At 38.8% G+C, this 22060-nt stretch overlaps 2 protein-coding genes across 2 annotated transcripts in view; one reads left to right on the plus strand and one right to left on the minus strand.

Annotated features, from left to right (window-relative positions):
- Positions 1-22060, minus strand: part of LOC129458814 (uncharacterized) — a 168221-nt gene that overhangs the window by 17520 nt on the left and 128641 nt on the right. The window lies entirely within an intron of this gene.
- KLHL14 (kelch like family member 14) overlaps positions 1-22060 on the plus strand; it is a 101603-nt gene that overhangs the window by 16434 nt on the left and 63109 nt on the right. Inside the window, exon 3 of the mRNA XM_055235077.2 lies at positions 15192-15313. Within this exon, the coding sequence (XP_055091052.1) occupies positions 15192-15313 (122 nt within the window). The remainder of the gene's footprint in view (positions 1-15191; positions 15314-22060) is intronic.

The raw sequence follows: 22060 nt of genomic DNA on the forward strand, positions 1-22060 counted from the left end.
TGCCTTCCTGCTATAACCCCATATGGCCTTTTCTCTGTGCTTACATGCAGAGAAAGATCTGGTGTTTCTTCCTCTTCTTATAAGGACACCCGTCATATTGGATCAGGGCCTCACCCTTATGACCTCATTTAACCTTAATTACCTCCTTAAAAGCGCTATCTCCAAATATAGTCACTTTGGGGGTTAGGGCTTCAACACATGAATTTGGAGGGAACACGGTTTAGTCCATAACAAAGCCAAGTCTAAGACACAAAATTAGAAAACAGGGAAATTAACTGAAATACTACTTTTCAACTAGATCCATACAAGCAAAGTTATCTAGGCAGTTGAACAGTTATCCAAGTCAGCAGTGTATAAATAGCTCTTCCAGTAATGTAAAGCTAGTAGAGAAAAAAAAATTCAGATCCTTTTTCCTCAATTCCAGAAGATCTTACCTAGACCAGCAGCTTTTTTAAAGAATCAACCATAGAGCTTTTTAACAAAATATATCTCCCCTAGCTCCACCCCAGAGATTCTAAATAAATTGATCTGAAAGGAGGTCCCAAGAATCTGCATGTTTAGCAAGCATCATAGGTAGTTTTGCTACCAGTAGATTTTGGACCACATTTTGAAAATCATGGAACTAAACAAATAATCGCTTCTGTTTTTTGAATTTGCTACATGTCTATAAAAGATAGGAGAAAATACTGATAGTGATTTCTTAAAAGATAGGGAAAAATTTTTGCAAAATTAAAAGAAATTTGATTAATTGATATGAGAAAAAGGGAAATGAGTCATAGGGAAAGTTGCCGGAATTACCAAATTCTAGGGGATTTATTTCCTAGAGATGAAATTTGGGTCCCTACAGCACTAGAGAATTTGCACTAGAGAATAATTCAAGCCACACAGTATAGCATCCACAATTCAGCTTCAGAGAATATGGTAAACTTTTCAGAATAATTTGTTGCTACATGTCAAAGATCTGATAATGAAAAGAATATTGCTCCAGATTAGCTGATTGGGTGGGTCTCAGAGGCTTCTGTGAATGTCCTTTCCAGTGGCGGATGACCTTGGAGGGCTTCCTGGACACCACGGAGCCCTCCACCTAGGGTTCATTGTGGCACCATAGTCCCTCGAGGGTTGGTGATACAGCAAAGAACAGAAAGAACTGGCTCCCTACAAGGAGGGAGAGGAAAAGCAGAGGAAGATAAGAGGTTCCATTTCACCCACAGCAGCGGGGTGTCCCTAAGCAGGATTCCACAAGCCACACCTCATTGTCTCCTCAGCACACACACCCGCCAGGGCCTGCCTCCCTCCCTTGCTGCAGATCTACCCAAAACTAAGGATAACCTTCTTCTTTCATCTTTACCCCGGGATGATTTCATAGCATTTTTCTTACCCTAAAAATAAATGTTGAGTCCTTTTAGAAGGAATCCACTGAAACTCCCTTCTTGAAAATGGACACTTATTTGTTGCCATGAATATTCCGGGAGAAGCCTGGAGAAATCTATCCTGTTACTAACTTTTCTCACTATCCCCCTGCATGGCCACTCCTGCAGTGACTCTCCAACTGGAAACAGCCTGGTTGGCAGGAGGCTGGCTCCAGTTCCTCCAAAAGAGCCTCACAGTTTCCCCACAAGGAACCTCTGCCTGGAATTAGACTAATGAATGAAATTGGACTTTAGATCAGGAGGCTGTTGTCCCTCTCAGCATCATCTTGAATGGCTGAACTTCTTTCTTCAGAATGTCAAGTTGCTGTCAAAATATTCATTCCTACCATTATGTCTCACTCTCTCAGAGATACAATTTTAGTGGAAAGATGTTGCATCCTTCTGAACTTGAATTTTCATTATTATTTTGCTACCTTGGTGTCTTTCTGCATTTTTTCTTCTGCAGCAGGTGCCAAAGTTTCCTTAGGTCAAAAAGTCACTCTTATCTCTTCCAAAAGCTAGCCAGATGGGAGGGAGAAAGAAAAAGACAGGACGAAGTCTCAGTAATGAGATTGGCTCTCAGGAGGCAGCATAGTCTAATAATTGGGCTTTATTAGGAGTTTAAATGCAGGCATTACTTACGAGTCCATCACTAGCCTGAGAGTGATGCTTTATCTCCTTTCGTCACTAGGCTATACCGAGCTTGAATGGCTCCACTGTGACAGGCTGCACAGAACCACATCTCTCTTGAACAAAGAGAAGAGCTTTCTCCTGTCACACACGCATTGGTTGTCCCCACCAGCTTGCTCAGTAGCAAGCATCTGTGCTAGAGAGCAGCAGGACCCTGCATCCCACTTGCAGGCAGGAGGATTAGTCTGAGAGCTAATGCTTGCCACGCAACTTCCTCATAGGGATGTGGGGAGGATTAATGAGATGCTATTTCCATTGCAATTTATGCTCTTCAGAAGAAAGGTGCTAAGTACTAGGTATTAGAATTAGGGATTATATAGGGAATCAAGCAAAGAAGATATTCAACTGCTTCTAGTTACTAAAGGAAGCTTTAACCTGGGAGGTGGGGATGGAGGGGGAAATGCAGTGAGTGTAAACTTGGCTGGCAGCCATTGTCCCTCATGAAGCAAAGGACCAAGAATGAAGTGTCAAGTGCTATGTATAATATAAAGATAAACTCGTCCTGATCCTTGGGGCTTATGAGCTAAGTAAGCCTTGGGTGGTGGGGGTGGGCTACATTTCATGGATTCAGATAAAGGTCTTAAGACTTTTTTGTTATATCTGCCTCTGCCATCACCAGCCAGTCTACAAGTTTGGTGCCTAGAGGAATGTAGCAAAAGCATAAGCCAACTACCCTAACTGCATGCTAGAGGACACAATAACATTCTGGAAGAATTGTGGAGGACCCATGGGAGCCACAGGGGTGGGATGAGAAGTGAAGGGGTGGGAAGATGGCTAATCAAAATTGTAATGTGTAAAGCAACAGCCAACAAAGATGTTGATCTTCACATGGTCACACAGACAGGAAGTGGCAGAGTTGGAATGTAACAGCTTTTCAGAGCTTCAGATATTAAAGTCCTGGTTTCTTCCATTTCTTATAGTGCATCCCCACGTAGGATTTATCTGCCACTGGTAGAATGTGAGACAATTTCAGATGGTACACAAGAAATCATTTTAACATTTATAATAAGTTAGGTATTGTTATGTTTTAATGTATGTTAGAGATAAAATAATTAACCCATGAAGCCCATGATTTAGTAAATATAATTGCTTAGAACCATGGTTCTCAATACTAGTTGCATATTATTAATAGAATCACTGAGAAAGCTTAAAAGACACACACACACACACACACACGTACACACACAGACACACACACAGACACCATGCTGGGTCCCATCCCAGATCATTGAATCAGAGTCCCCGAGAAGTTCTGATAGCTTATAAAAGTTCCCACATTGGGAACCACTACAATAGCCTGGGATTTTTAAGGAAGCATTTTTTTACGTGAGCAGTTTTAAATAAAATATTTAGCAAATAATTTCAAAGTGTGTGGCTATGGAAAAAATAATGAAAGTCCTCTGTTGTACTGATAACTGAAGTTTGGTAAACATTGTACTCTATCATGGTAGCCTCCTATTCTATAAGACAACACTAGACCTAAAGAACAAAGATAAGCAGAGACATCCAAAGAAAAATGATGAATGTGATAACGTAACAAGAGAAAGACTCATTATTTGGACATGCTCAGAGAGGGATAAAAGGTGGAGGGTCTAGGGCATTACATAGTAAAAATAGCAGCTTAGATTTGGGAGTTGGTTGATATGCATGTCCTTTTCCCAATATATGGCTCTCTGAGTCTTCTACCCTGTGGTTAAGAAATACGCTTTTTCCTTTTTCCCCATTGCCTTTTGACACCTCCACCCCACTGACTGAACCTTGAAACAAGTAAGGAAAAAAAAGGATATAAAGAATCTATAACATCTTCCTGGATAGTGGGATTACAAGTGACTTTTAGTCTGCCCACCTATTCCTTCTTTGTTGTTGTTGTTTGTTTGTTTTGTTTTTCTGAGATGGAGTCTCACTCTGTCGCCCAGGCTGGAGTGCAGTGACATGTCCTCAGCTCACGGCAACCTCCACCTCCCAAGTTCAAGTGATTCTCCTGCCTCAGGCTCCTGAGTAGCTGGGATTACAGGCACACGCCACAACCCGGAGCTAATTTTTGTATTTTTAGTAGAGACGGGGTTTCACCATGTTGGCCAGGCTGATCTGGAGCAGCTGACCTCAAGTGATCCACCCACCTTGGCCTCCCAAAGTGCTGGGGTTACAGGCATGAGACACTATGTCAGACTCTATTCCTTCTTTTGTTCGTCATATCTTCATTTATACAACAAGCATTTATTGAGCACCTACTATGTAGTAAGTTCTTCTTGCTTTTAAGTATAGTCAGAATTTTTTTCAGTGAGCATGTATTATCTTTATGATATGATCAAACAAATCTTAAAGTTACTTCCATCTTAGGAAAACTAAATAATAGGCACGTGACTGACCATTCTCCAGTCACCACATAGCCAGACTCCGTGTGTGAGGAAGAGGGGGAGCCCAAAGTCAGACTCTGGGAAGTAAGGCATTTTCAGCCACACCTGAGAGCCACAGAAGAGTTGTGTGAGAAAACCCTGGAGATGTTTCCTGTGTGAAATGGAGGAAAATAAAACCCATCCTGCAGCACTGGAAAAGCTGCCTAAGCCCCTTTTCCTCTAGTCTTTCATCTGTTAAATGGGGATAGTGATACTTTGTGTTTACCTACCTCCCGGAGGCATTATCAGGTCTATTTAAAGGCTCTTCTGATGAAAGCTACTGTGTAATTACCAGGAACAGCTATGATAAAGAAACCTAAATACAGCAGCAAATCAGCTGGAACAAACTCTCAAAGGAGTTTACTTCGCTGGAAAATTTTAAGAGAAGGGTAGCAGCTCTCCTTGGGGGAGTTTTGGGTACCATTCTGGCTGGAAGTTTAGGGAAGGCTAGCTGCCTTTCAAAGCCTCCTTCTGGCCAGGCCAATTACTTGGAATAGAGGGATCTACCTCTGTTTACTTCCTCCTCACGATCTGAGCAGTTTCCATCTGAAATTCCCCTTTCACATTTTTCCAGATCTGGACTCACAAACTCTTTTATCCCCCAAATGAAATTCCAGGAAGACATTTACTAATAGGAGAAAAAAAGAGAGAAAGGAAAGAGAGGTTATAATAAGATACGTAATTGTGAATTCAATGGTTTTTAAGAAGAGGACTGATGTAATTGATTATTAATGTTTGGCTTTGCTAAAATTCAATTTGACAAAATATGTAGTGCAGATGGGGATGGGGGTCAGAAAGCAGGGTTACCACTTTACAACAGCACAAGGGAGAACCAACCCAGCTGAATCCAGCTGATGGTAGCTCGGCTGGAATGAAGAGAAAGATTTAAGAAATATTACAGCTCTAGAAACTACAGAATATAGCAAGAAAATGGAAGAGTCAAGGATACCATGAAATTCGGTGAGTTGAATATCATAAGATTTGGTGACTACCCTAACAGAGGCAGCTGGCAGCGAAGAGAGTAAGTAGATTATATTTTATGAATGAGATCTGAGTCAATACCATTGTAGGAAGTCCAGTGGTTTTATATTTTTGTTAAATTTGCTTATGCAATCAAAGTTCTGGCTATTTATATACAGTGTAACGTACGGTATCTGCAAGGCTTCTAAGCAATAAAAACTCCAAAATTCCAAAGATGAATTTTCAAATGAGTACTTTCTAAAGTTAATAATTACACATAATAATAATAGCTATCATTTATCAATTTTGAACTATATAAATATTTTATTCCTATGTAACCCAGATTTCAGCTGGAGGCATAACAGATTGGTAAAGAAATTACTATGAATCCCTATAATCCTATGGCCTATGGAAAACCAAAACTATTTTACTATGGTCTAAATGTTTGGTTCTGCCCCTTAAAAATTCATACCTTGAAACCCTAATCACCAGTAAGATAGTATTTGGATATGAGACCTTTGGGAGGTAATTAGGTCATGATGGTGGAACCCTCATGATGGAATTAGTGGCTTTATAAGAAGAGAGAGGAGAGCACACACATGTGCGCTCTCTCTCTCTCTCTCTTTCTCTCTCTCTCATTGCCCACCTCACCATATGAGAACAGAAACGGGAAGTGGGCCCTCACTAGGAGCAGAATCTACCAGCACTCTGATCTTGCACTTTTCAGCCTCCAAAACTATGAGAAATAATTTTCTGCTGTTCAAGCCACGCAGTCTATGGTATTTTTGTTATTGCAGCCTGAACTGATTCACACCCCCATCCTCATGTCTGTGAGTCCCTGGAGCTTGTGTTTTCCTGACCTTTTCTACCTCCCAAATCACTCCTATACATTGCTGCTGTACCACCAGATGTGAAAATGCCCATTTACTGCTTTTATGCACTACTAAGCTATCATGAGTTTAGTAAAGTCCACTGAAATTGGGAGGACATGGGAAAGAGTCAAAACTTCTTTGCATTTTCCACAGCCCCTTCCTACTGGATTATGTTGAAAGTATCAATATTTTCCCCCTTCAGTATGCAGAGACATTCATCTTTCAAGGTGTCAGCAGCACAAAGGGGCTTTCATTTGCTGGAGGGACTGGCTCTACAAGGCGGCTTTGGTTACAAGTAGAAGGCATTTATTTTGCTATTACACCTCAATGACTTTATTTAACCCTTACAACATTCTTGTTAGAGGATACCATTATTCCCACTTTACAGATGAAGCAACTGAGGCTTAGAGTCAGCCCAAGGAGATAAACATAAGAAAAGGTAGAGGATTTAAATCCAGGTCTGATGACTCTTAACTTGTAATTAACCTGGCTTCTGAAAGACGGGATAATGATTATCTACTCTGGATCGCTTTGCTACTTCAAAACTGCTTGTTGTTGTTGTTGTTTTCAATCAAATCTCCATGTTTCAAAAAATGGTCATACACTCCCAAAGACCCTATGTAGAGAATTAAAGTAAAAATCCCATCATTTCAGGAAGAATGAGTTAGCATAATTAAAATACCAAACAACTGAAGTACAATTCTTTATTATCTTTAAGTAATAAAACTTGGATGGGGGCATAGGCCACCTGCTTGTCAAACCTGCAAATTACATAAAGGAACAGATAATATTGATGATAATGAGGATGAGGAGGATAATGATGATGTGAATAACTATGAAGTTGTTGATGATGATGGTGGTAATGATAATTAGCATTTGTTTAGCACTGTTTTAAATGCTTTACATATATTATGCCTTTTAATTCTGAAAATTAAAGATGCCTGTGCCTTAGGTCTTGTTAGGGTTATCCCTATTTTATAAATACGGTTAAAGAGAGGCAAAGAGGCCAGGCCCAGTGGCTCACGCCTGTAATCCTAGCACTTTGGGAGGCCGAGGTCGGGGGATCACTTGAGGTCAGGAGTTAGAGACCAGCCTGGTCAACATGGTGAAACCCTGTCTATACTTAAAAATAAAAAATAAAAAAAAAAAAAGCCTGGTGCAGTGGCTCACACCTGTAATCCCAGCACTTTGGGAGGCCAAGGCAGGTGGATCACCAGGCCAGGAGATGGAGACGGTGAAACCCCGTCTCTACTAAACATGCAAAAAATTAGCCAGGTGTGGTGGCAGGCGCCTGTAGTCCCAGCTACTGGGGAGGCTGAGGCAGGAGAATGGCGTGAACCCGGGAGGGGGAGCTTGCAGTGAGCAGAGATGGCGCCACTGCACTCCGGCCTGGGTGACAGAGCAATACTCCATCTCAAAAAAAAATAAAAAAATACAAAATACAAAAATTAGCCGGAAATTGCTTGAACCCAGGAGGCAGAGGTTGCAGTGAGCCGAGATCACACCACTGCACTCCAGAAGCCTGGGCAACTGAGCAAGACTCCATCTCAAAAAAATAAAATAAATAAAAATAAGAGTGACAAAAAGGCCAGCCTATGTTCGCTTAGAACAGCTGAAACCAGGCATCTCACCTTAACTAAGAGGTCTACACCCTTAACAACTAGGCTATTCTGCCTCAAAGATCGTGATGGCTTCCATTGACGTCCCCACTAGAGTGGAATTAAGTACCACAGTGAACAGGGAATTTACTCCTCTTGTTTCCATTATTATCTCCAATCCTTAGAGCACCACCTGGAACATAGTAGGAACTCAGTTAACAATTGCTAACTGTAAACTAATTGAAGCAAAGTGTCTAAATCAGCAGAGGACAAAAAAATGTTAAAAAATAGTCATGCCAAACCTGCACATTGTGCACATGTATCCTAAAACCCTAAAGTATAATAAAAAAAAAAAAAAAGCTAAACAGATATTAAGAGACTTAGAAGATACAATGAAGATATTTTTATAATCAGAAAACCAGAGATAGGTAATAGAAAAAGTGAGGAGAGATAATACTTTAAAAAAAAAAAAGCTCAGAATTTTCCAGAAGTGATGGAAGACATGAATCATCAGAAACAGAATGCTAAGAAAAGCCAAGCAGAATAAGGAAATCGGTACTTAGCCAACTTGTGAAACTGTAAAGCAACAAATTAGAAACAGATGATCTTTGTAGTGGACATTGTTATGTGCCACAAGGTCCCTCTTTAGCATTAAAAAATTTATTCCCACAGGTGCTGGGAGTGCTGTTGGCTGTAATCATCTTTGGAAATTTTCATTCGCTGTAGAGAAAGTTTTTTACCCACAGTCCAATTTCTGCTCAATCCTACAGCATTTCCTTCTCTTCCACAAGCATTGGTCCCAAGAACATTCCTTAATCAACTTTGTGCACACTGACTATATATCAGAGTTTGCTTGCTGGGACACCCAGTGTACAATGGTTGGTTTGTAAGTCCAGCTGTATAGAACACTTATGAAATTATCTGGAAATTTTTGAATATAGACTTAATATTAGATGATTTGAAGGACTTTTTATTAATTTTGTAGGTGTTATAATGGTATTTTGGACATATAAGAAACAAGTTTTATTTCTGATAGATGCATACTGAGTTAAAGGGAAAATAATCTTGTCTGTCTGCATTTTATTTTAAAATACTTCGTCAGAAAAAAAACAAGTTAATTTTTAAAAATCGAGTGCCACCAAATTTAAATCATGTGTTTAAGTATCAGCGTTTTTAAATCATGTGTTTAAGTCGTGCATGTGTGTGTGTATGTGCATGTCTGTGTATACATAGACTATTGGTTCTGTCTCTCTGAAAAACTCTTGACTAACACAAAAGCAGAACAAAAAGTTTCTAGGGGGCAATTATATAGTTTTATAGGTTAAGTCAATTTACCTAGATTAAGTAGCTACTAATCTCTCTTTTGTCTGTACAAATTTGTCTATCCTGGACATTTTATATAAATAAAATAAAATTTATAACTATAAAAAAAAATAGTCATGCACAGCTGTTTAAAATATTTTAATTAGAAGAAATACAGGATAGGAAAAACTTGGCTTGAAAACACTTGTTTTTTTAAAAAAAGATTGATACTGATAATCAGCTGAACAGGGACACACTGCACTGTGACTGCTAAAACACTACTGTGATTTTTGAAAGCCTTAAAAGAAAACTAGTATTTTAGTTTTCTTTGGTCCGTGGCCTGTTAGGAACTGGGCCGTACAGCAGGAGGTGAGTGGTGGGCGAGTGAATGAAGCTTCGTTTGTATTTACAGCTGCTCCCTATCACTTGCATTAACCACCTGAGCTCTGCCTCCTGTCAGATTAGTGGCAGTATCAGATTCTCATCTGAGCGCAAACCCTACGTGAATTGCACATGTGAAGGAATTAGCTTGTGTGCTCCTTATGAGAATCTAATACCTGATGATGTGTCACTGTCTCCCATCACCCCCAGATGGGACTGTCTAGTTGCAGGAAAACAAGCTCAGGGCTCCCACTGATTCTACATTATGGTGAGTTGTATAATTGTTTTATTATATATTACAATGTAATAATAGAAATATAATAATAGAAATAAAGTGCACAATAAATGTACTGCATTGGAATCATCCTGAAACCATCCCCCTGGTCCATGGAAAAACCGTATTCCATGAAACCGGACCCTGGTATCAAAAAGGTTGAGGACCACTGCTCTAGAAACCCTAGGTAGGTTTTTCAGCTCAGCATAAGAGGAAAAAATATATCTAACACAACTGTACAACAACTTTTAACAACAGAGTGTATCTGAAAACCTAAGATTCATTTCAAATTTCCAAACAGATAAGAATAATTACTTGTTTAAAAAACTATTAGAAGGATTTCTACATTGTGTAGGGGACTAGACCAAGTCAGTGGCCTCAAGTCTGGCCGTGTATTAGCATCAGCTGGAAGGCTGTGAAACAGCATTGATTTTTTAAGACTCATCCTATTGAATCATAATCTCTGAGAGTCGAGAACTGAAAATCTATACTAAGAATCCAAAATTTCTAATGCCTTCAGTTGATCCTGGTAACTTGCTAGGGCCTGGGAATCACTGGACTAGATTACCTCAAAGTTTTCTTCTAGCTCTATGAATTAATGATTCTTAGAACATTGCAGAATATCTTCTTTCATAAGTGAGAATTATTTGTTATCTGTAAAATGAATTTTGCCTAAATGTGCATTGGTGATTATAAAGTGCCAGCATATCAGCTGATTTCTAAACAGGTTAAAAGTTTTTTTTCAATCTAGTTCATGAAAACTTTTCTCATGTATCATGGAAAGGAAAACTTTATCTGGCCTGTTTCCCAATTATTGAAGTTCCAAATCACTGAAATATAAATAAATGAGATTTTACAGTACTTAGAACACCAGTGTGATGAAAAATTTGTTTACACCAGGAGGTTTAGGTCATCCTTCAATCATTCATCCCGGAAACCAAAGTATGTATGCACGCCAGCACTCACGCATACAGGCGCAGACACACGCCCAAATGTGACACATGGTAAATGTTGGGCAGTTACTGAGATGGAACAAAGGAGACCTTCAGATTCCATCGCCTTTGCAACCTTACATTTTTCTATGCAAGAATCAAGGAACTCAGATCAAAGACATTCAAATATTATTAACCACGATATACTCAGCTTTTTGTTTACATTTCTTTTATTCCTTGTCTTTCAATACGTACTTTGGTCTGGGTTGGGTAAAATGGGCAAAATGAAGAGTGAAAGGAGTATTTGAAAATAATAAAAAGTATGAAGAGAATATATTAATTTGGGCTAAATTGGTTCCCTATGTAAAGAGCTTCTAAAAAGTATACTATGTTGCCATGAGAAGAAGCTCTAGAGATTGCAATGAGGCTACATTTATAAATTTTGACTAATCTAAAATTAAACTTGTAAAGCTCTGCTGGAATTATTTGAAAAAGAATAATTAAAACCCCCTTCAGCACAGTTAGTTCAGCTTCTCTTAATTTTACTTTTCTAGTTCACAGGTACCTTTTTTTATGGTGTTTTCAAATTGAAGTTCACACACATCAAATAAATAGTATGATGACCAGAAGTTCAGTATTCAATACGCATTCATTATTAACTGTCGTTATTGTCATTGTCACTATTATAATTGCACATTGTAAAAAGAATGGAAGCTTTTCCACAGGAATTATTCACGTGTATTGCTTTCTAGGAGTAATTGAATAGTTGACATTGCATTTATATCAAAGTAAAATATGTGATGCTTATTCTCATTTGTATTATTCTTAAGCAATAAGCAATGTAATCTCTATTAGGTTTCTTTATTTGGATTCAGAAATCGTCATCGTTTTCTGTAATGTCCAAACGTGTACCTTCTTATAACGGCTATGGGAACTGTCTCTCCTCTCTGTGAAATGGAGAGTTGCGCCTACCACGTTGAGCTGTTTTGAGAGTCATTGGAGAAAACAGTGAGAAAACCCCTCAAATATGTTTTGTTACTTGATGTGTTCTTTCCTCCGTATGGTCCAACTTCTTACATGTTTTATTCTATTTTGGGTTTCAATTTGGTTCATCTTCACAAAGTAGAGCTTCAAGTTTCATTTAGAATTAAATAACATTGATACTGGCTTGGAAAATTGAATGACATAAGATTTAGAGAAAAAATACTCTAAGTAAAATGTCATGACAAATTGAATGAATGACGATGTAAATATAACAATGCAAAAGATTTGGAAGGCATCTTGATTCACTAAGAAAGCCATACATAATGGCTTCAAAGCACTGTCCCTTTGTAGAAAACACACAGCCATTGAGGGTAAGTAGGATTTCCTTTTCCTCCACATAATTCTTTATTACAGTCTCTGCAGAGGCCTGAGTCGCTTAGAGATTTACCTTAGTTATGTGAATCTTTCATTGCTCTTTGCTAGCTAGCCCTTGAATCATGTCACTGTTGGCAGGGGTGGAGGGTGTTACCATTGGCCCACTGTTCACTGGCTTTTGTATTGGTAGTCAGTTCAGCTCTTAGAGGACAGATGGCAATGGCTGGCAATTTGGGCAGAGAGAACAAAGACACTAGATCCTCCCCTTATCAGCAGAGATGGTCCATCTAAATCAGGGTGGAGAATCACCAGTGTAACTTATCTAGGGAAGTTCCTCTTATCAATGAATGAAATGACCTTACAAACATGTGTGAGCCATGCATTCATCTCCCTTTGCCATCCATTAAACACATTTATTTTTTTTGAGATGGAGTTTTATTCTTGTTGCCCAGGCTGGAGTGCAATGGTGTGATCTCAGCTCACTGCAACCTCTGCCTCCCGAGTTCAAGCGATTCTCCTGCCTCAGCCTCCCAAGTAGCTGGGATTACAAGCATGTGCCACCACATCTAGCTAATTTTTTGTTGTTGTTTTTGACATGGAGTTTCGCTCTTTTTGTCCAGGCTGGAGTGAAATGACACAATCTCAGGCCACTGCAACCTCTGCCTCCTGGGTTCAAGAGATTCTCTTGTCTCAGCCTCCCACGTAGCTGGGATTACAGGTGCCCACCACCACACCTGGCTAATTTTTTGTATTTTTAGTAGAGACAGGGTTTCACCATGTTGGTCAGGCTGGTCTCGAACTCCTGACCTCAAGTGATCCGCCTGCTTTGGCCTCCCAAAGTGCTGGGATTACAGGCATGAGCCACCATGCCGGGCCCCATTAAACACATGTTTTAAGCAGTTAATTTATTTATATACTAAAACATATTTAATTATGTTGCTTTTGTCACAACTGCCACTTCAATGAGTTCTTTCCTCTGTGTCTATCCTGTTGATACTGATCTACCCCCAACTGCAGTCTGGGGGCATGTGGACGAGTGATGTTAGGACAGTCACAGAGTCGTGACTTCCAGTTGAACAAATCTGTCTACACATGGTCATTTGCAGCAACCTAAAAAGAGTATTTGTTTTCATCTTGACTTCTCTTACACACACAGAGTGGTTGATTATTTGGGCTAAAAACTACAATAAGAAAAAAATGGTCATATATCAGCTCTGTGGCCATGCATTTAGGAGGCTGTATAGCATGCGAATTATGTATGTATGTTTTCCAAATGAAAGAGAGGTACTGACTGCACTGATTTTTCTTAACCCCTCTTGCAGAAACACCCCAATCACTGAAATCCTCCAAGTATGGGGGCTCTTTGCTGTTGTATTCTATTTGCCAACTACTAGTCTATAAGGCATATGGGTACAGTTCGAAGGTACTTCAAATTCAGAGTTTGGGTTTGTTTGTTTTCCTTTTGGCTCAACTATATCCACAGAGTGGTAAAATTGACACCGCAAGCTGCCATCACATTACTCATTCCTCTGTAAGTACAGCTGCCTCTATCGATGAGTGTCTACTATGGGCAATTCTCCAGAAGGTATTTTTCCCACTGAGGCATAATAATGCATTCAATGGCACCAGAGTTTCATCAAAGGAATTCTCTTGTTCCCTTCCTTCACATGGAGATGTCATTAACTGTATTAAGTTAACTCTCCGAATGTTAGGTTCTTAACCAACAAACAATGCTTCTCCACAAGGGCATACTTCGCCAAGCATTCTTGATTCAGAACGAGCTGAATATGTAATCATAGATTCAGAGCCACGCCATGGGCTTGTTATCATCACTAAGAGGAATCCTTTTGTATTTATTGACTTTTTTCCTTCAATCATCGTTGTTCCGTTTCTTCCACCACCACCTTGAGCCTTTCAGGTACATGAAAAGTTCAATTACATGTAAAGCGACTGTTAAATCAGCAGGTCCTTTGTAGGGGTCTGGGCCTCCTCTCCCTGCTTCAATCGCAAGTGTGCTCAATCCATTACTGTTCCTGAGGATTGTACATCCATCAGGTCGAGTGTGCTGGCCAGGGTGCATCTTACAGCTTTTACTGCATATGAGACATTGCAGGCCTTTCTCAGGAACTGCCAGGCGGACTGGGAATCACAGTCACGGTTAATAGCAGCGAATTGCCAGCTCTTGATGGGTGGGTAGTCACTCCTTTCAGTGGTTGCCCCCTGGGGGAGAAGGTAGAAAAACAGAGGGAGGGAATTAGAGTGACTTTGCACAGTTGAGCAGGTTCATGCCGCTGGATCAGTGGCAAGCATTGGCAGGGCTCCACTCTGGGGAGGCTCACAACAACATCACAGTCTCATTTTTACCAATTGGTGCTGCTATATCGCCAGTGGTGCACAGGGGCAGAGCAGAGGGGAGGGGGAGCTGGGAGTGGGGGAAGGGGAGGAAGGCAGAAGTCTAAGCTAAATTAAACAAACCAAAAAATTCATGTTCAAACTGGTTAACCCACCCCAGTTAGCCCTGTGCTACTAATTGTACCAAACTGGTATTTGAAGTTCCCTGGGTGATTAAAGAGTTGGCTCACAAACTCCCTGCATAACCTTAATTTTTTCAAGGTTCTTTGAGTGGAGAATGGCTTATAATATTTTGACTAATACGATTTTTGACATGCAACTTTAATGCTTAACCTTAGTACAACTCCAGAGCATTTCATGTGTACTCGGCTGTAAAGAGTGATGATTTAAAGGGATAATATAAGAAAAAGGTCGTTCTAGAATGAACCTCTAACAAATTGCATAAAGGGAGCTTATTATTCTATGAGTATGGGGATGTGCAGCTCTTCTGATCATTTTTCTGCTTGGTTCAAAAAAATTGTTGAGACATGAATGGGAGAAGAAACAGGAAAAAATGAAATAGATATCTGCAAGAAAGGAACATTCTTTGATGGTTATGATTTTGTTGCCACTAAAAAGACTCTACAATAATGTGGTTATTCATCTCCTCTTTTGTTTTGGGTGAAGAATTCGCTCTAACAAGAAAATGCTGTTATTGGTTGGAGGGCTGCCTCCTGGACCGGACCGGCTCCCCAGCAATTTGGTTCAGTATTACGACGATGAAAAGAAGACGTGGAAAATACTCACAAGTGAGTGCATTATTTATTTATTCACTCACCTATTTATTTCAGGTTAGAGCTGTCTTGATGAATTTGAAAACATGGTTAATCAAATTAGACATTTTATTGATTTGTTCCCCTTTGGAGGTTTGTTTATGTATCACAGGGGATTTAGAGTAAAAGACTAAATTAACATTGCAGAGGTGGCCAATTTGGTAGTCGAGTAGGCCTAGCCTAAAATCACTGTACTGGTTTACATTTCTGTATGTGCTGCAATGGAGGGTGCAGGGGAGGAGCAAAGATCTTCCCCACAAAATTCTTCTGTTCGTTTTGTTGTTGTTCATTGGAAAGCAAAAATTGGTTTATGGCACTCACTAGTAAATTTTCTCACATCAAAATGGTTGTTTAGTTCATTGTCTCTGTAACTAACATTTATTTTGCTTTTTAGGCATTTTTGCTCATTAATATTTAGTCTGTGGAACTGGGTCTTTAAAGAAATGTCCCCTTATACTGCTGCATAGTTTGAATGGACATATATTTGTGGCCTAGTCCAGCTACATGAAATTGTGGTTGCAAACTTCTACCCAGGATTCTTCTCCTCCCCTTCTTAAAGGGCGATTGTGTTTTACAGCAAACCTCTTGCCTTGGGCACTGAGATTTGGAACTTATTGTTATATCGGTTATGATTCCCAATCGGACTCACTCATGGAATCAAAAATCATCGTTTCTTGAGTGCAGCAGGCTGTGTGCACCAGTCCCCTCGTGGGCACAGTGGCTGCACTGGTCAATAAAACTAAATTTTAACTGTCAAAATTGCCCAGAGCTGTATAGATAAAATAATAAATGAGCAATTTTAATCCATAAATCAAAGCCATACATTTAAAACCAACAAAAGTGAATGTTAGATTTTCTTATTGCATATGTCTTAACAGTTATATATTTTATCATGTTTATTTTTCAAAAATCGTTTCCTTTCCTCTTCCTGAAAGCCCTTTAAAATAATAGAAACTGGACAACAGTTTACCCATAAAAGCAGAAGAGGAGCAGAGACATGTGTGGTGGTGCTTGAAATAATACATTTTGGAGCTGGCGTCCCCCAGCGAAACCTGCAGTAGCATTGTCCAGGAACTGCAACAAGAAAGCTCCCTGGACACCAATGCGCTACGGTTGTAGTAAAGAAGTAGTGGAATAGTAGCAGCGAGATTAAGGAGAAGGAAGAAAGAAAAACAAGTTAGTGATGTCTTAAAATGATTTTTATTTCTCTTTTGACAAAAATACCATTAATAGTGGTTTAAACATCTGAGTGAGTGGCCAAGCTGAATTTTAAAGGTTCGTCAGAAACAAAAGCTAAAGCAAAACCAAGGAATTTATTTTTTAATACTTGACCAATAGTGAAAGCCTGCATAGAAAGAAACATGGAGACTAGGAGGAGGAGAGAGAAAAGAGGAAGGACAAAAGATTCTTAAAGAAAGATGACAGAGTGATAATACACCCAACCAGTAAATGATATTCATTCATAAATCCATTTGTTTACCCAAATACACCAAGCTAGGTCCAATTTGTTACTTGTTTGACACCCTTCAGTAAAGACAAAAAGATTAATTAAAGCATTGTGAACAATACCTTAGAAAAGTCTTATGTGGGTTTTAAACCTTGCTCAAAGATAGGTTGATTGTTAAACATTGTCCACACTGGGGCATTTTCGAGCATGAAAGGGGAATCTACTAATTATGCCAGGACAACACGTATAGACTGGAACATATGGTCACCTTACTTCAAGTTTTCACATTGCCTGAATTAACTCTCTGCTTGGAGGGATGTAGGAAGAAAACATGAACTTTGAATCAGACAGACTTGGTTGCAAACCCAGATCCAGGACCTTGAGAAAATCATATAAATATTTGGAGTCATGGTTTCTTAATTTTGTGAAAGTCACTGTAGTATTTTTAAAATAAAAATTGTGTTTATAAATCATCTAGCACATAGAATGCACTCAAAAAATTGCAGGTACTATTGCTATTACTGTAACATCACTATCAACATTAGTATAAGGACTGTACCTTTATACCTAGAGGCATCAGTCAATCAATGCAAGCTCTCCATGCAGACAAGTAACACTGCAACAGACATACCACTTAAACCCACTGCCCTGGAGTAGGAAGCATATTCTCCATAGTTTTCATATGTTAGATTTAATAATCTATAGATTAAGAAGTAAAGAGAAAAGGGTATCTATTGACTCTATTTATTAGATTTGAAATGGAAGGAAATAAGTGTGTGTGTGTGTGTGTGTGCGTGTGTGTGTTTAAATTCTTATAATGGGAACATATTTAAAGATCTTGAACCCTTTTTCTATCTCAGACATACTTATGGCTTTGAAATAAATGTTTACTCTACTTAACAATGTTCATTTCACTGGAACTTGTACTTAAAAATATACAGTTTATTACCTGCTAGACTACGACTATATGGCCCCAAGTAAAGGCATATTTTTTACATTTGTTGAAGAAATGTAGAAAGTTTACCTAGATAATTTCTGCTGGTTTTTTTTCGTTAAGATATCTTATTCTGCAAAACAGAAAAAGGCAACTGACAGATTGCTATGCTTTGGGCCGTCTAATAATAAATGAAGAAATCTTTCTCATCAGAATCCCAGATTCTTCCCAAATCTAATAAAGCCTAAGGGATTGGAGAACTTTCCACTGCCATTCTTTTGCCCCAGAAGAAATACCAAACTAATTTGTCTGGGAGGTGAGGATGACAGTTAAAGGTAGGAGGCAGTCCCCTGGTTTGGGGTCTACTTATTTATTAAATGACTTTCTCCATGCAAACTAACAAATTAACTAGCAGATACCTAAAACATGAGGTAGCTGGAGTTTCTGAATCTCAGCATACTTTGCCCACTTACGTTGAGCAAACATTTCTCAACGTGCCTTACAGACATGCTCCTCTTAGAAAGAGGCCAGCCTAGAGGCAGGTGCACAGATACCCATTGGAACCGCTCCATTTACACACCTTATATCACAGAAAGAATTAAGAGGAAGGCTAGTTTTCTTTAGATCTTATCCTGTTATGTTATTTATATTTCAGAAATACGATGTAAGGGGTACACTTAAGTAATAGTGAGTTGAATGGAGTGGAGGGGAGTAGGAGTGAAAAAGTGGGTCTATATAACACAAAGAAAACAACATTCAAATAGTTGGCCAACCAGTTGTTTGGCTTACCCAAACAGTAAAGGAAACAATTATTCTCACCAAACAGATTGTTTTGGTAACATGCTGGCACAGACTGCGTGTTTATCTTCCTTTTTGGAAAAATCATTTCATATATCATTATAAAAACTGATTATAAGAAAAGCCTCTATCAGAAAAATATTGAGAAATAACATGTAAAAATGACTGCAATGTCTTTTTGTAAATGTGAAGTGTTAAGTAATAACATTATAAGTTTGGCATTGTTGTTCTCTCATCTGTTAATAATAAAAGGGAAGTCAAGATGCACTGTTGTTCATCTTTATTTCTCAGCACTGCTTTTCTTGCATCTCTCACTCCTGCACGCAGTCTCCCGTTTCATCTTAACTTATTAGAAAGCAGTACAGGAGACATGAATACTAAAACGGCCAATGCGAAAATCATGCCTCTTACACTTTGCAGACCCTAAATCCTCTGTGCAAAGATTAAACAGAAAAATTTCTGGGGCTACCGTGTACTTTTGATAACAGACTTCTCATATATCAAAGTTTTTATGAAGTCCACATGTGGAGACCCCTTTTATTTCTCCCCATAGGGGAGCATTGGAGAGCTCTCCATTCCATTTTTATTCCCTGTGGACCAATTTCTTTACTGATGGGCAAGGTATTTTCCAGGAGCTGGCATCCTTTTTCCAATGTTTCAAATAAGAGATTCTATTTATTAGATGCTTCTTTGTTGCCTTTTATGACCAACAACAGAAAAGAGGGACTTTAAAATATAGATTTATCCTTCCATGTACCAATGATGACTTCTTTTTAACAACATTCGAATGAAAATTATGGAGCTAAGTAGAAAGGCGTGTTCCTTCTCTTGATAACTCTAAGTTCCCTTTGTTAAAGGTAGAGGAAATGCCTTTTGTTTCTCTTCCGTTCTGTTGATTTGCAACTCTTCTCTCTTTGTAGTGGAAGGATTTGGGAATTTTCTAGTGTTCAGTCATGGAAAATAAAGGAAACTGTCGGGTGGTGGTTTCTTAGGTTGTCTCCTCTGGCCCACGGATGACATTTAACTTGATCCCATCCAGATAGGAGGGGTCCTGTGTCTGGTTGTTGTTTATTTCTTTAAGAGGAGTCACAAAGATCAGAAAGCTGGTGGATTCTTCACGCTTTTGAAAAAATATACTTTCTATAAATGGTGACGGAATAGTCATGAGCAAACAAAGCTTGTATAAGACATTGAACTTCAGTTCCAAATGATAAATATAGGTTTGATCATATTCAATAGCCAAGCAATGCAGAATGGTTTAGTTGTTGATTATTCAGGGAATAATTAATAAACCTGCATGTTGATACATTCAAATGGACTTCTTTCCTTGGCCCTTCTGTTTCTTGATTTCAGTTCATTTCTGTTCCCTAAGGATATGAACACTGGGAGGAAAATAAAATTAGTCAAAACCTAATAATCATTTATCATTATTTGTTTTGAAGAAAATAAAATGTAAGTTAAATTAAGGGCTTTGTACCTGTGGGTTTCCTTTATTCACATTATCTTTATTACCAAGAACTAAAACCCACAAACCATTTAATTTAATGTTATTTCTAAACAGGTAGGTAGGATTCATAGATAGTGCGTTTCTCATTGCAGGAGAACTTCAGAAAACAGTGAGTTACTTTTGAATGACTCTGAAAATGCCTAGGAAGAATTTAGACTTATTTATAGACCTCATTCCTTTATGTAATAAGCAATTATTGAATACCCACTCTGTGTTGGATGGTAGGATAGAACGTGCATAAGATAATCTCTCCTCTCAATAACCTAAGGAAGTAATTATAATACAGGGTGTTAAGAGACAAATAGAGAAATTCTAGGGTGCTATGGGAACACAAAAATGAGCCCCTAAAGTAAACATGAGAGGTTAGGAAAGCTTTCCTAGAAGTGACCATCTGTAACTCTGAAAAAATGGATAGGAATTACCTAGGCAAAAGGTAGATGGGGAAGTATTTTAGTAAGACCACCCAGTATTGAGAATGCCAAAAGACAAGAGGGAGTATAGTGTCTTTTGGCAACTGAAATAAATTTGTGTATCTATAGGAAAATCTGAAGTTGGACAAGTAAGCAGTGGGGCTGCAGAATTAACCAAGAACCATATCACATGGAGACTATTTCAAGGAATTATCAAGACAGGTTCAAGAATTAAGAATTGCAAGTAGGGATACCCCTCTAATTTTTGTTCTCAGTGTTACTGAAAAAACAGTGATCTAAATATTATATACAATATCATAGCAGTTGGTCTCTCTTAGCTTGGAATTTTTTGTTTGGAGCAATCATTTCCATGGCTTTGGACAAAGAAGGAGAGACAATTGTGTTTGGACTTTTTAAACATGTTAGCATCTAATTTTACCTTCAATGAGCTCAATTCTAATTTGAGATACATGGCTGCACATTGCTGTATATCTTGAATTATTTGCTACTGTGTATTCATGCACCAGTGCATTAGTGGATTTTTCATAGATTTTTAAGAAAATATGTGTGGTGGTCACTCCAAATACTGTATTTCAAGGAAGCTGGGTACCTAGAAAAACTGGTTGACCTTCTTTGGCCATCTCTCATTTATTTCTGGCTTATACCTCTCTTGAATATAGCAATTGTTTTTTCTCCAGAGAACAGCATGTGTACAAATAATTCTGATACCTTCTTTAGACGCAAGCTGTGGTATGTGCTACTGAATCTGAAATGAAGGAGGTATGAGTCATGCGGGCTGTTTGAACTTGCTGTGTGTCATTCCTGGGCAAATTACAGACTAAGTCTGGCAAACCATTGAATATAAGTACTGAAAGATTAAATGATCTCCATGCCCAACCCTCTCATTTTACACACTCATTTCATTCATTTAACAAATATAATTGGTATCTTCTATGTAACAGAGATTGTGCTAAGCACAGAGGATACCACGCTGATCCAAAACAGTTATCACCATGTTAACAGTTTAGAGAGGGAAACCAGTATTAATAAATAATCCCAGGTAGCAATATATAATAAGAAAATGTGATAGTGCTCTGAGAGAAGGGTATAAAATATATAAGATTTGGCAGTGGAGAGTCCTGATCTAATCAAGGAGTCATGGGGAATATTACTAAAGAAATGGCATTTGCACTGACAACTGAAGGATAAGAAGGAGTTAGGCAGTGCCCAGGTGAAGATGTGAGATAAGATTGCTCCAGGTTAGTTAACAGTAAAGGCAAAGATGCTGCAAAAAGAAGGTGCATGGCTGAACTCCAAGAGTGAGGGGGAAACAGATAGGAGATGCGGCTAAAGACACTGGCAGAGACCAGGCCATACAGGAACTTCAATGGCAGGCTCACAATTTTTTCATTTTGGCTTTTACTTTAGGTTATGCAAAGAGAGGAGGTGCTATATACCTAGGGTCACACAGTGATTTAATGGCAGGGTAAGGAATAGAACACTGGTGTCTGTATTTCCATCAAATTGTGCTGCTCCAGATCCCACACCAATTCATCTCGCCAAAAAGTGCCGTTAGTCAAAAAGTCCAAGCAGATGAATGGAATTTAATCTGTGCTGACCCATTTTA

The sequence above is a fragment of the Symphalangus syndactylus genome, chromosome 1 (assembly GCF_028878055.3).
Source record: "Symphalangus syndactylus isolate Jambi chromosome 1, NHGRI_mSymSyn1-v2.1_pri, whole genome shotgun sequence".
Classification (NCBI taxonomy): Eukaryota; Metazoa; Chordata; class Mammalia; order Primates; family Hylobatidae; genus Symphalangus; species Symphalangus syndactylus.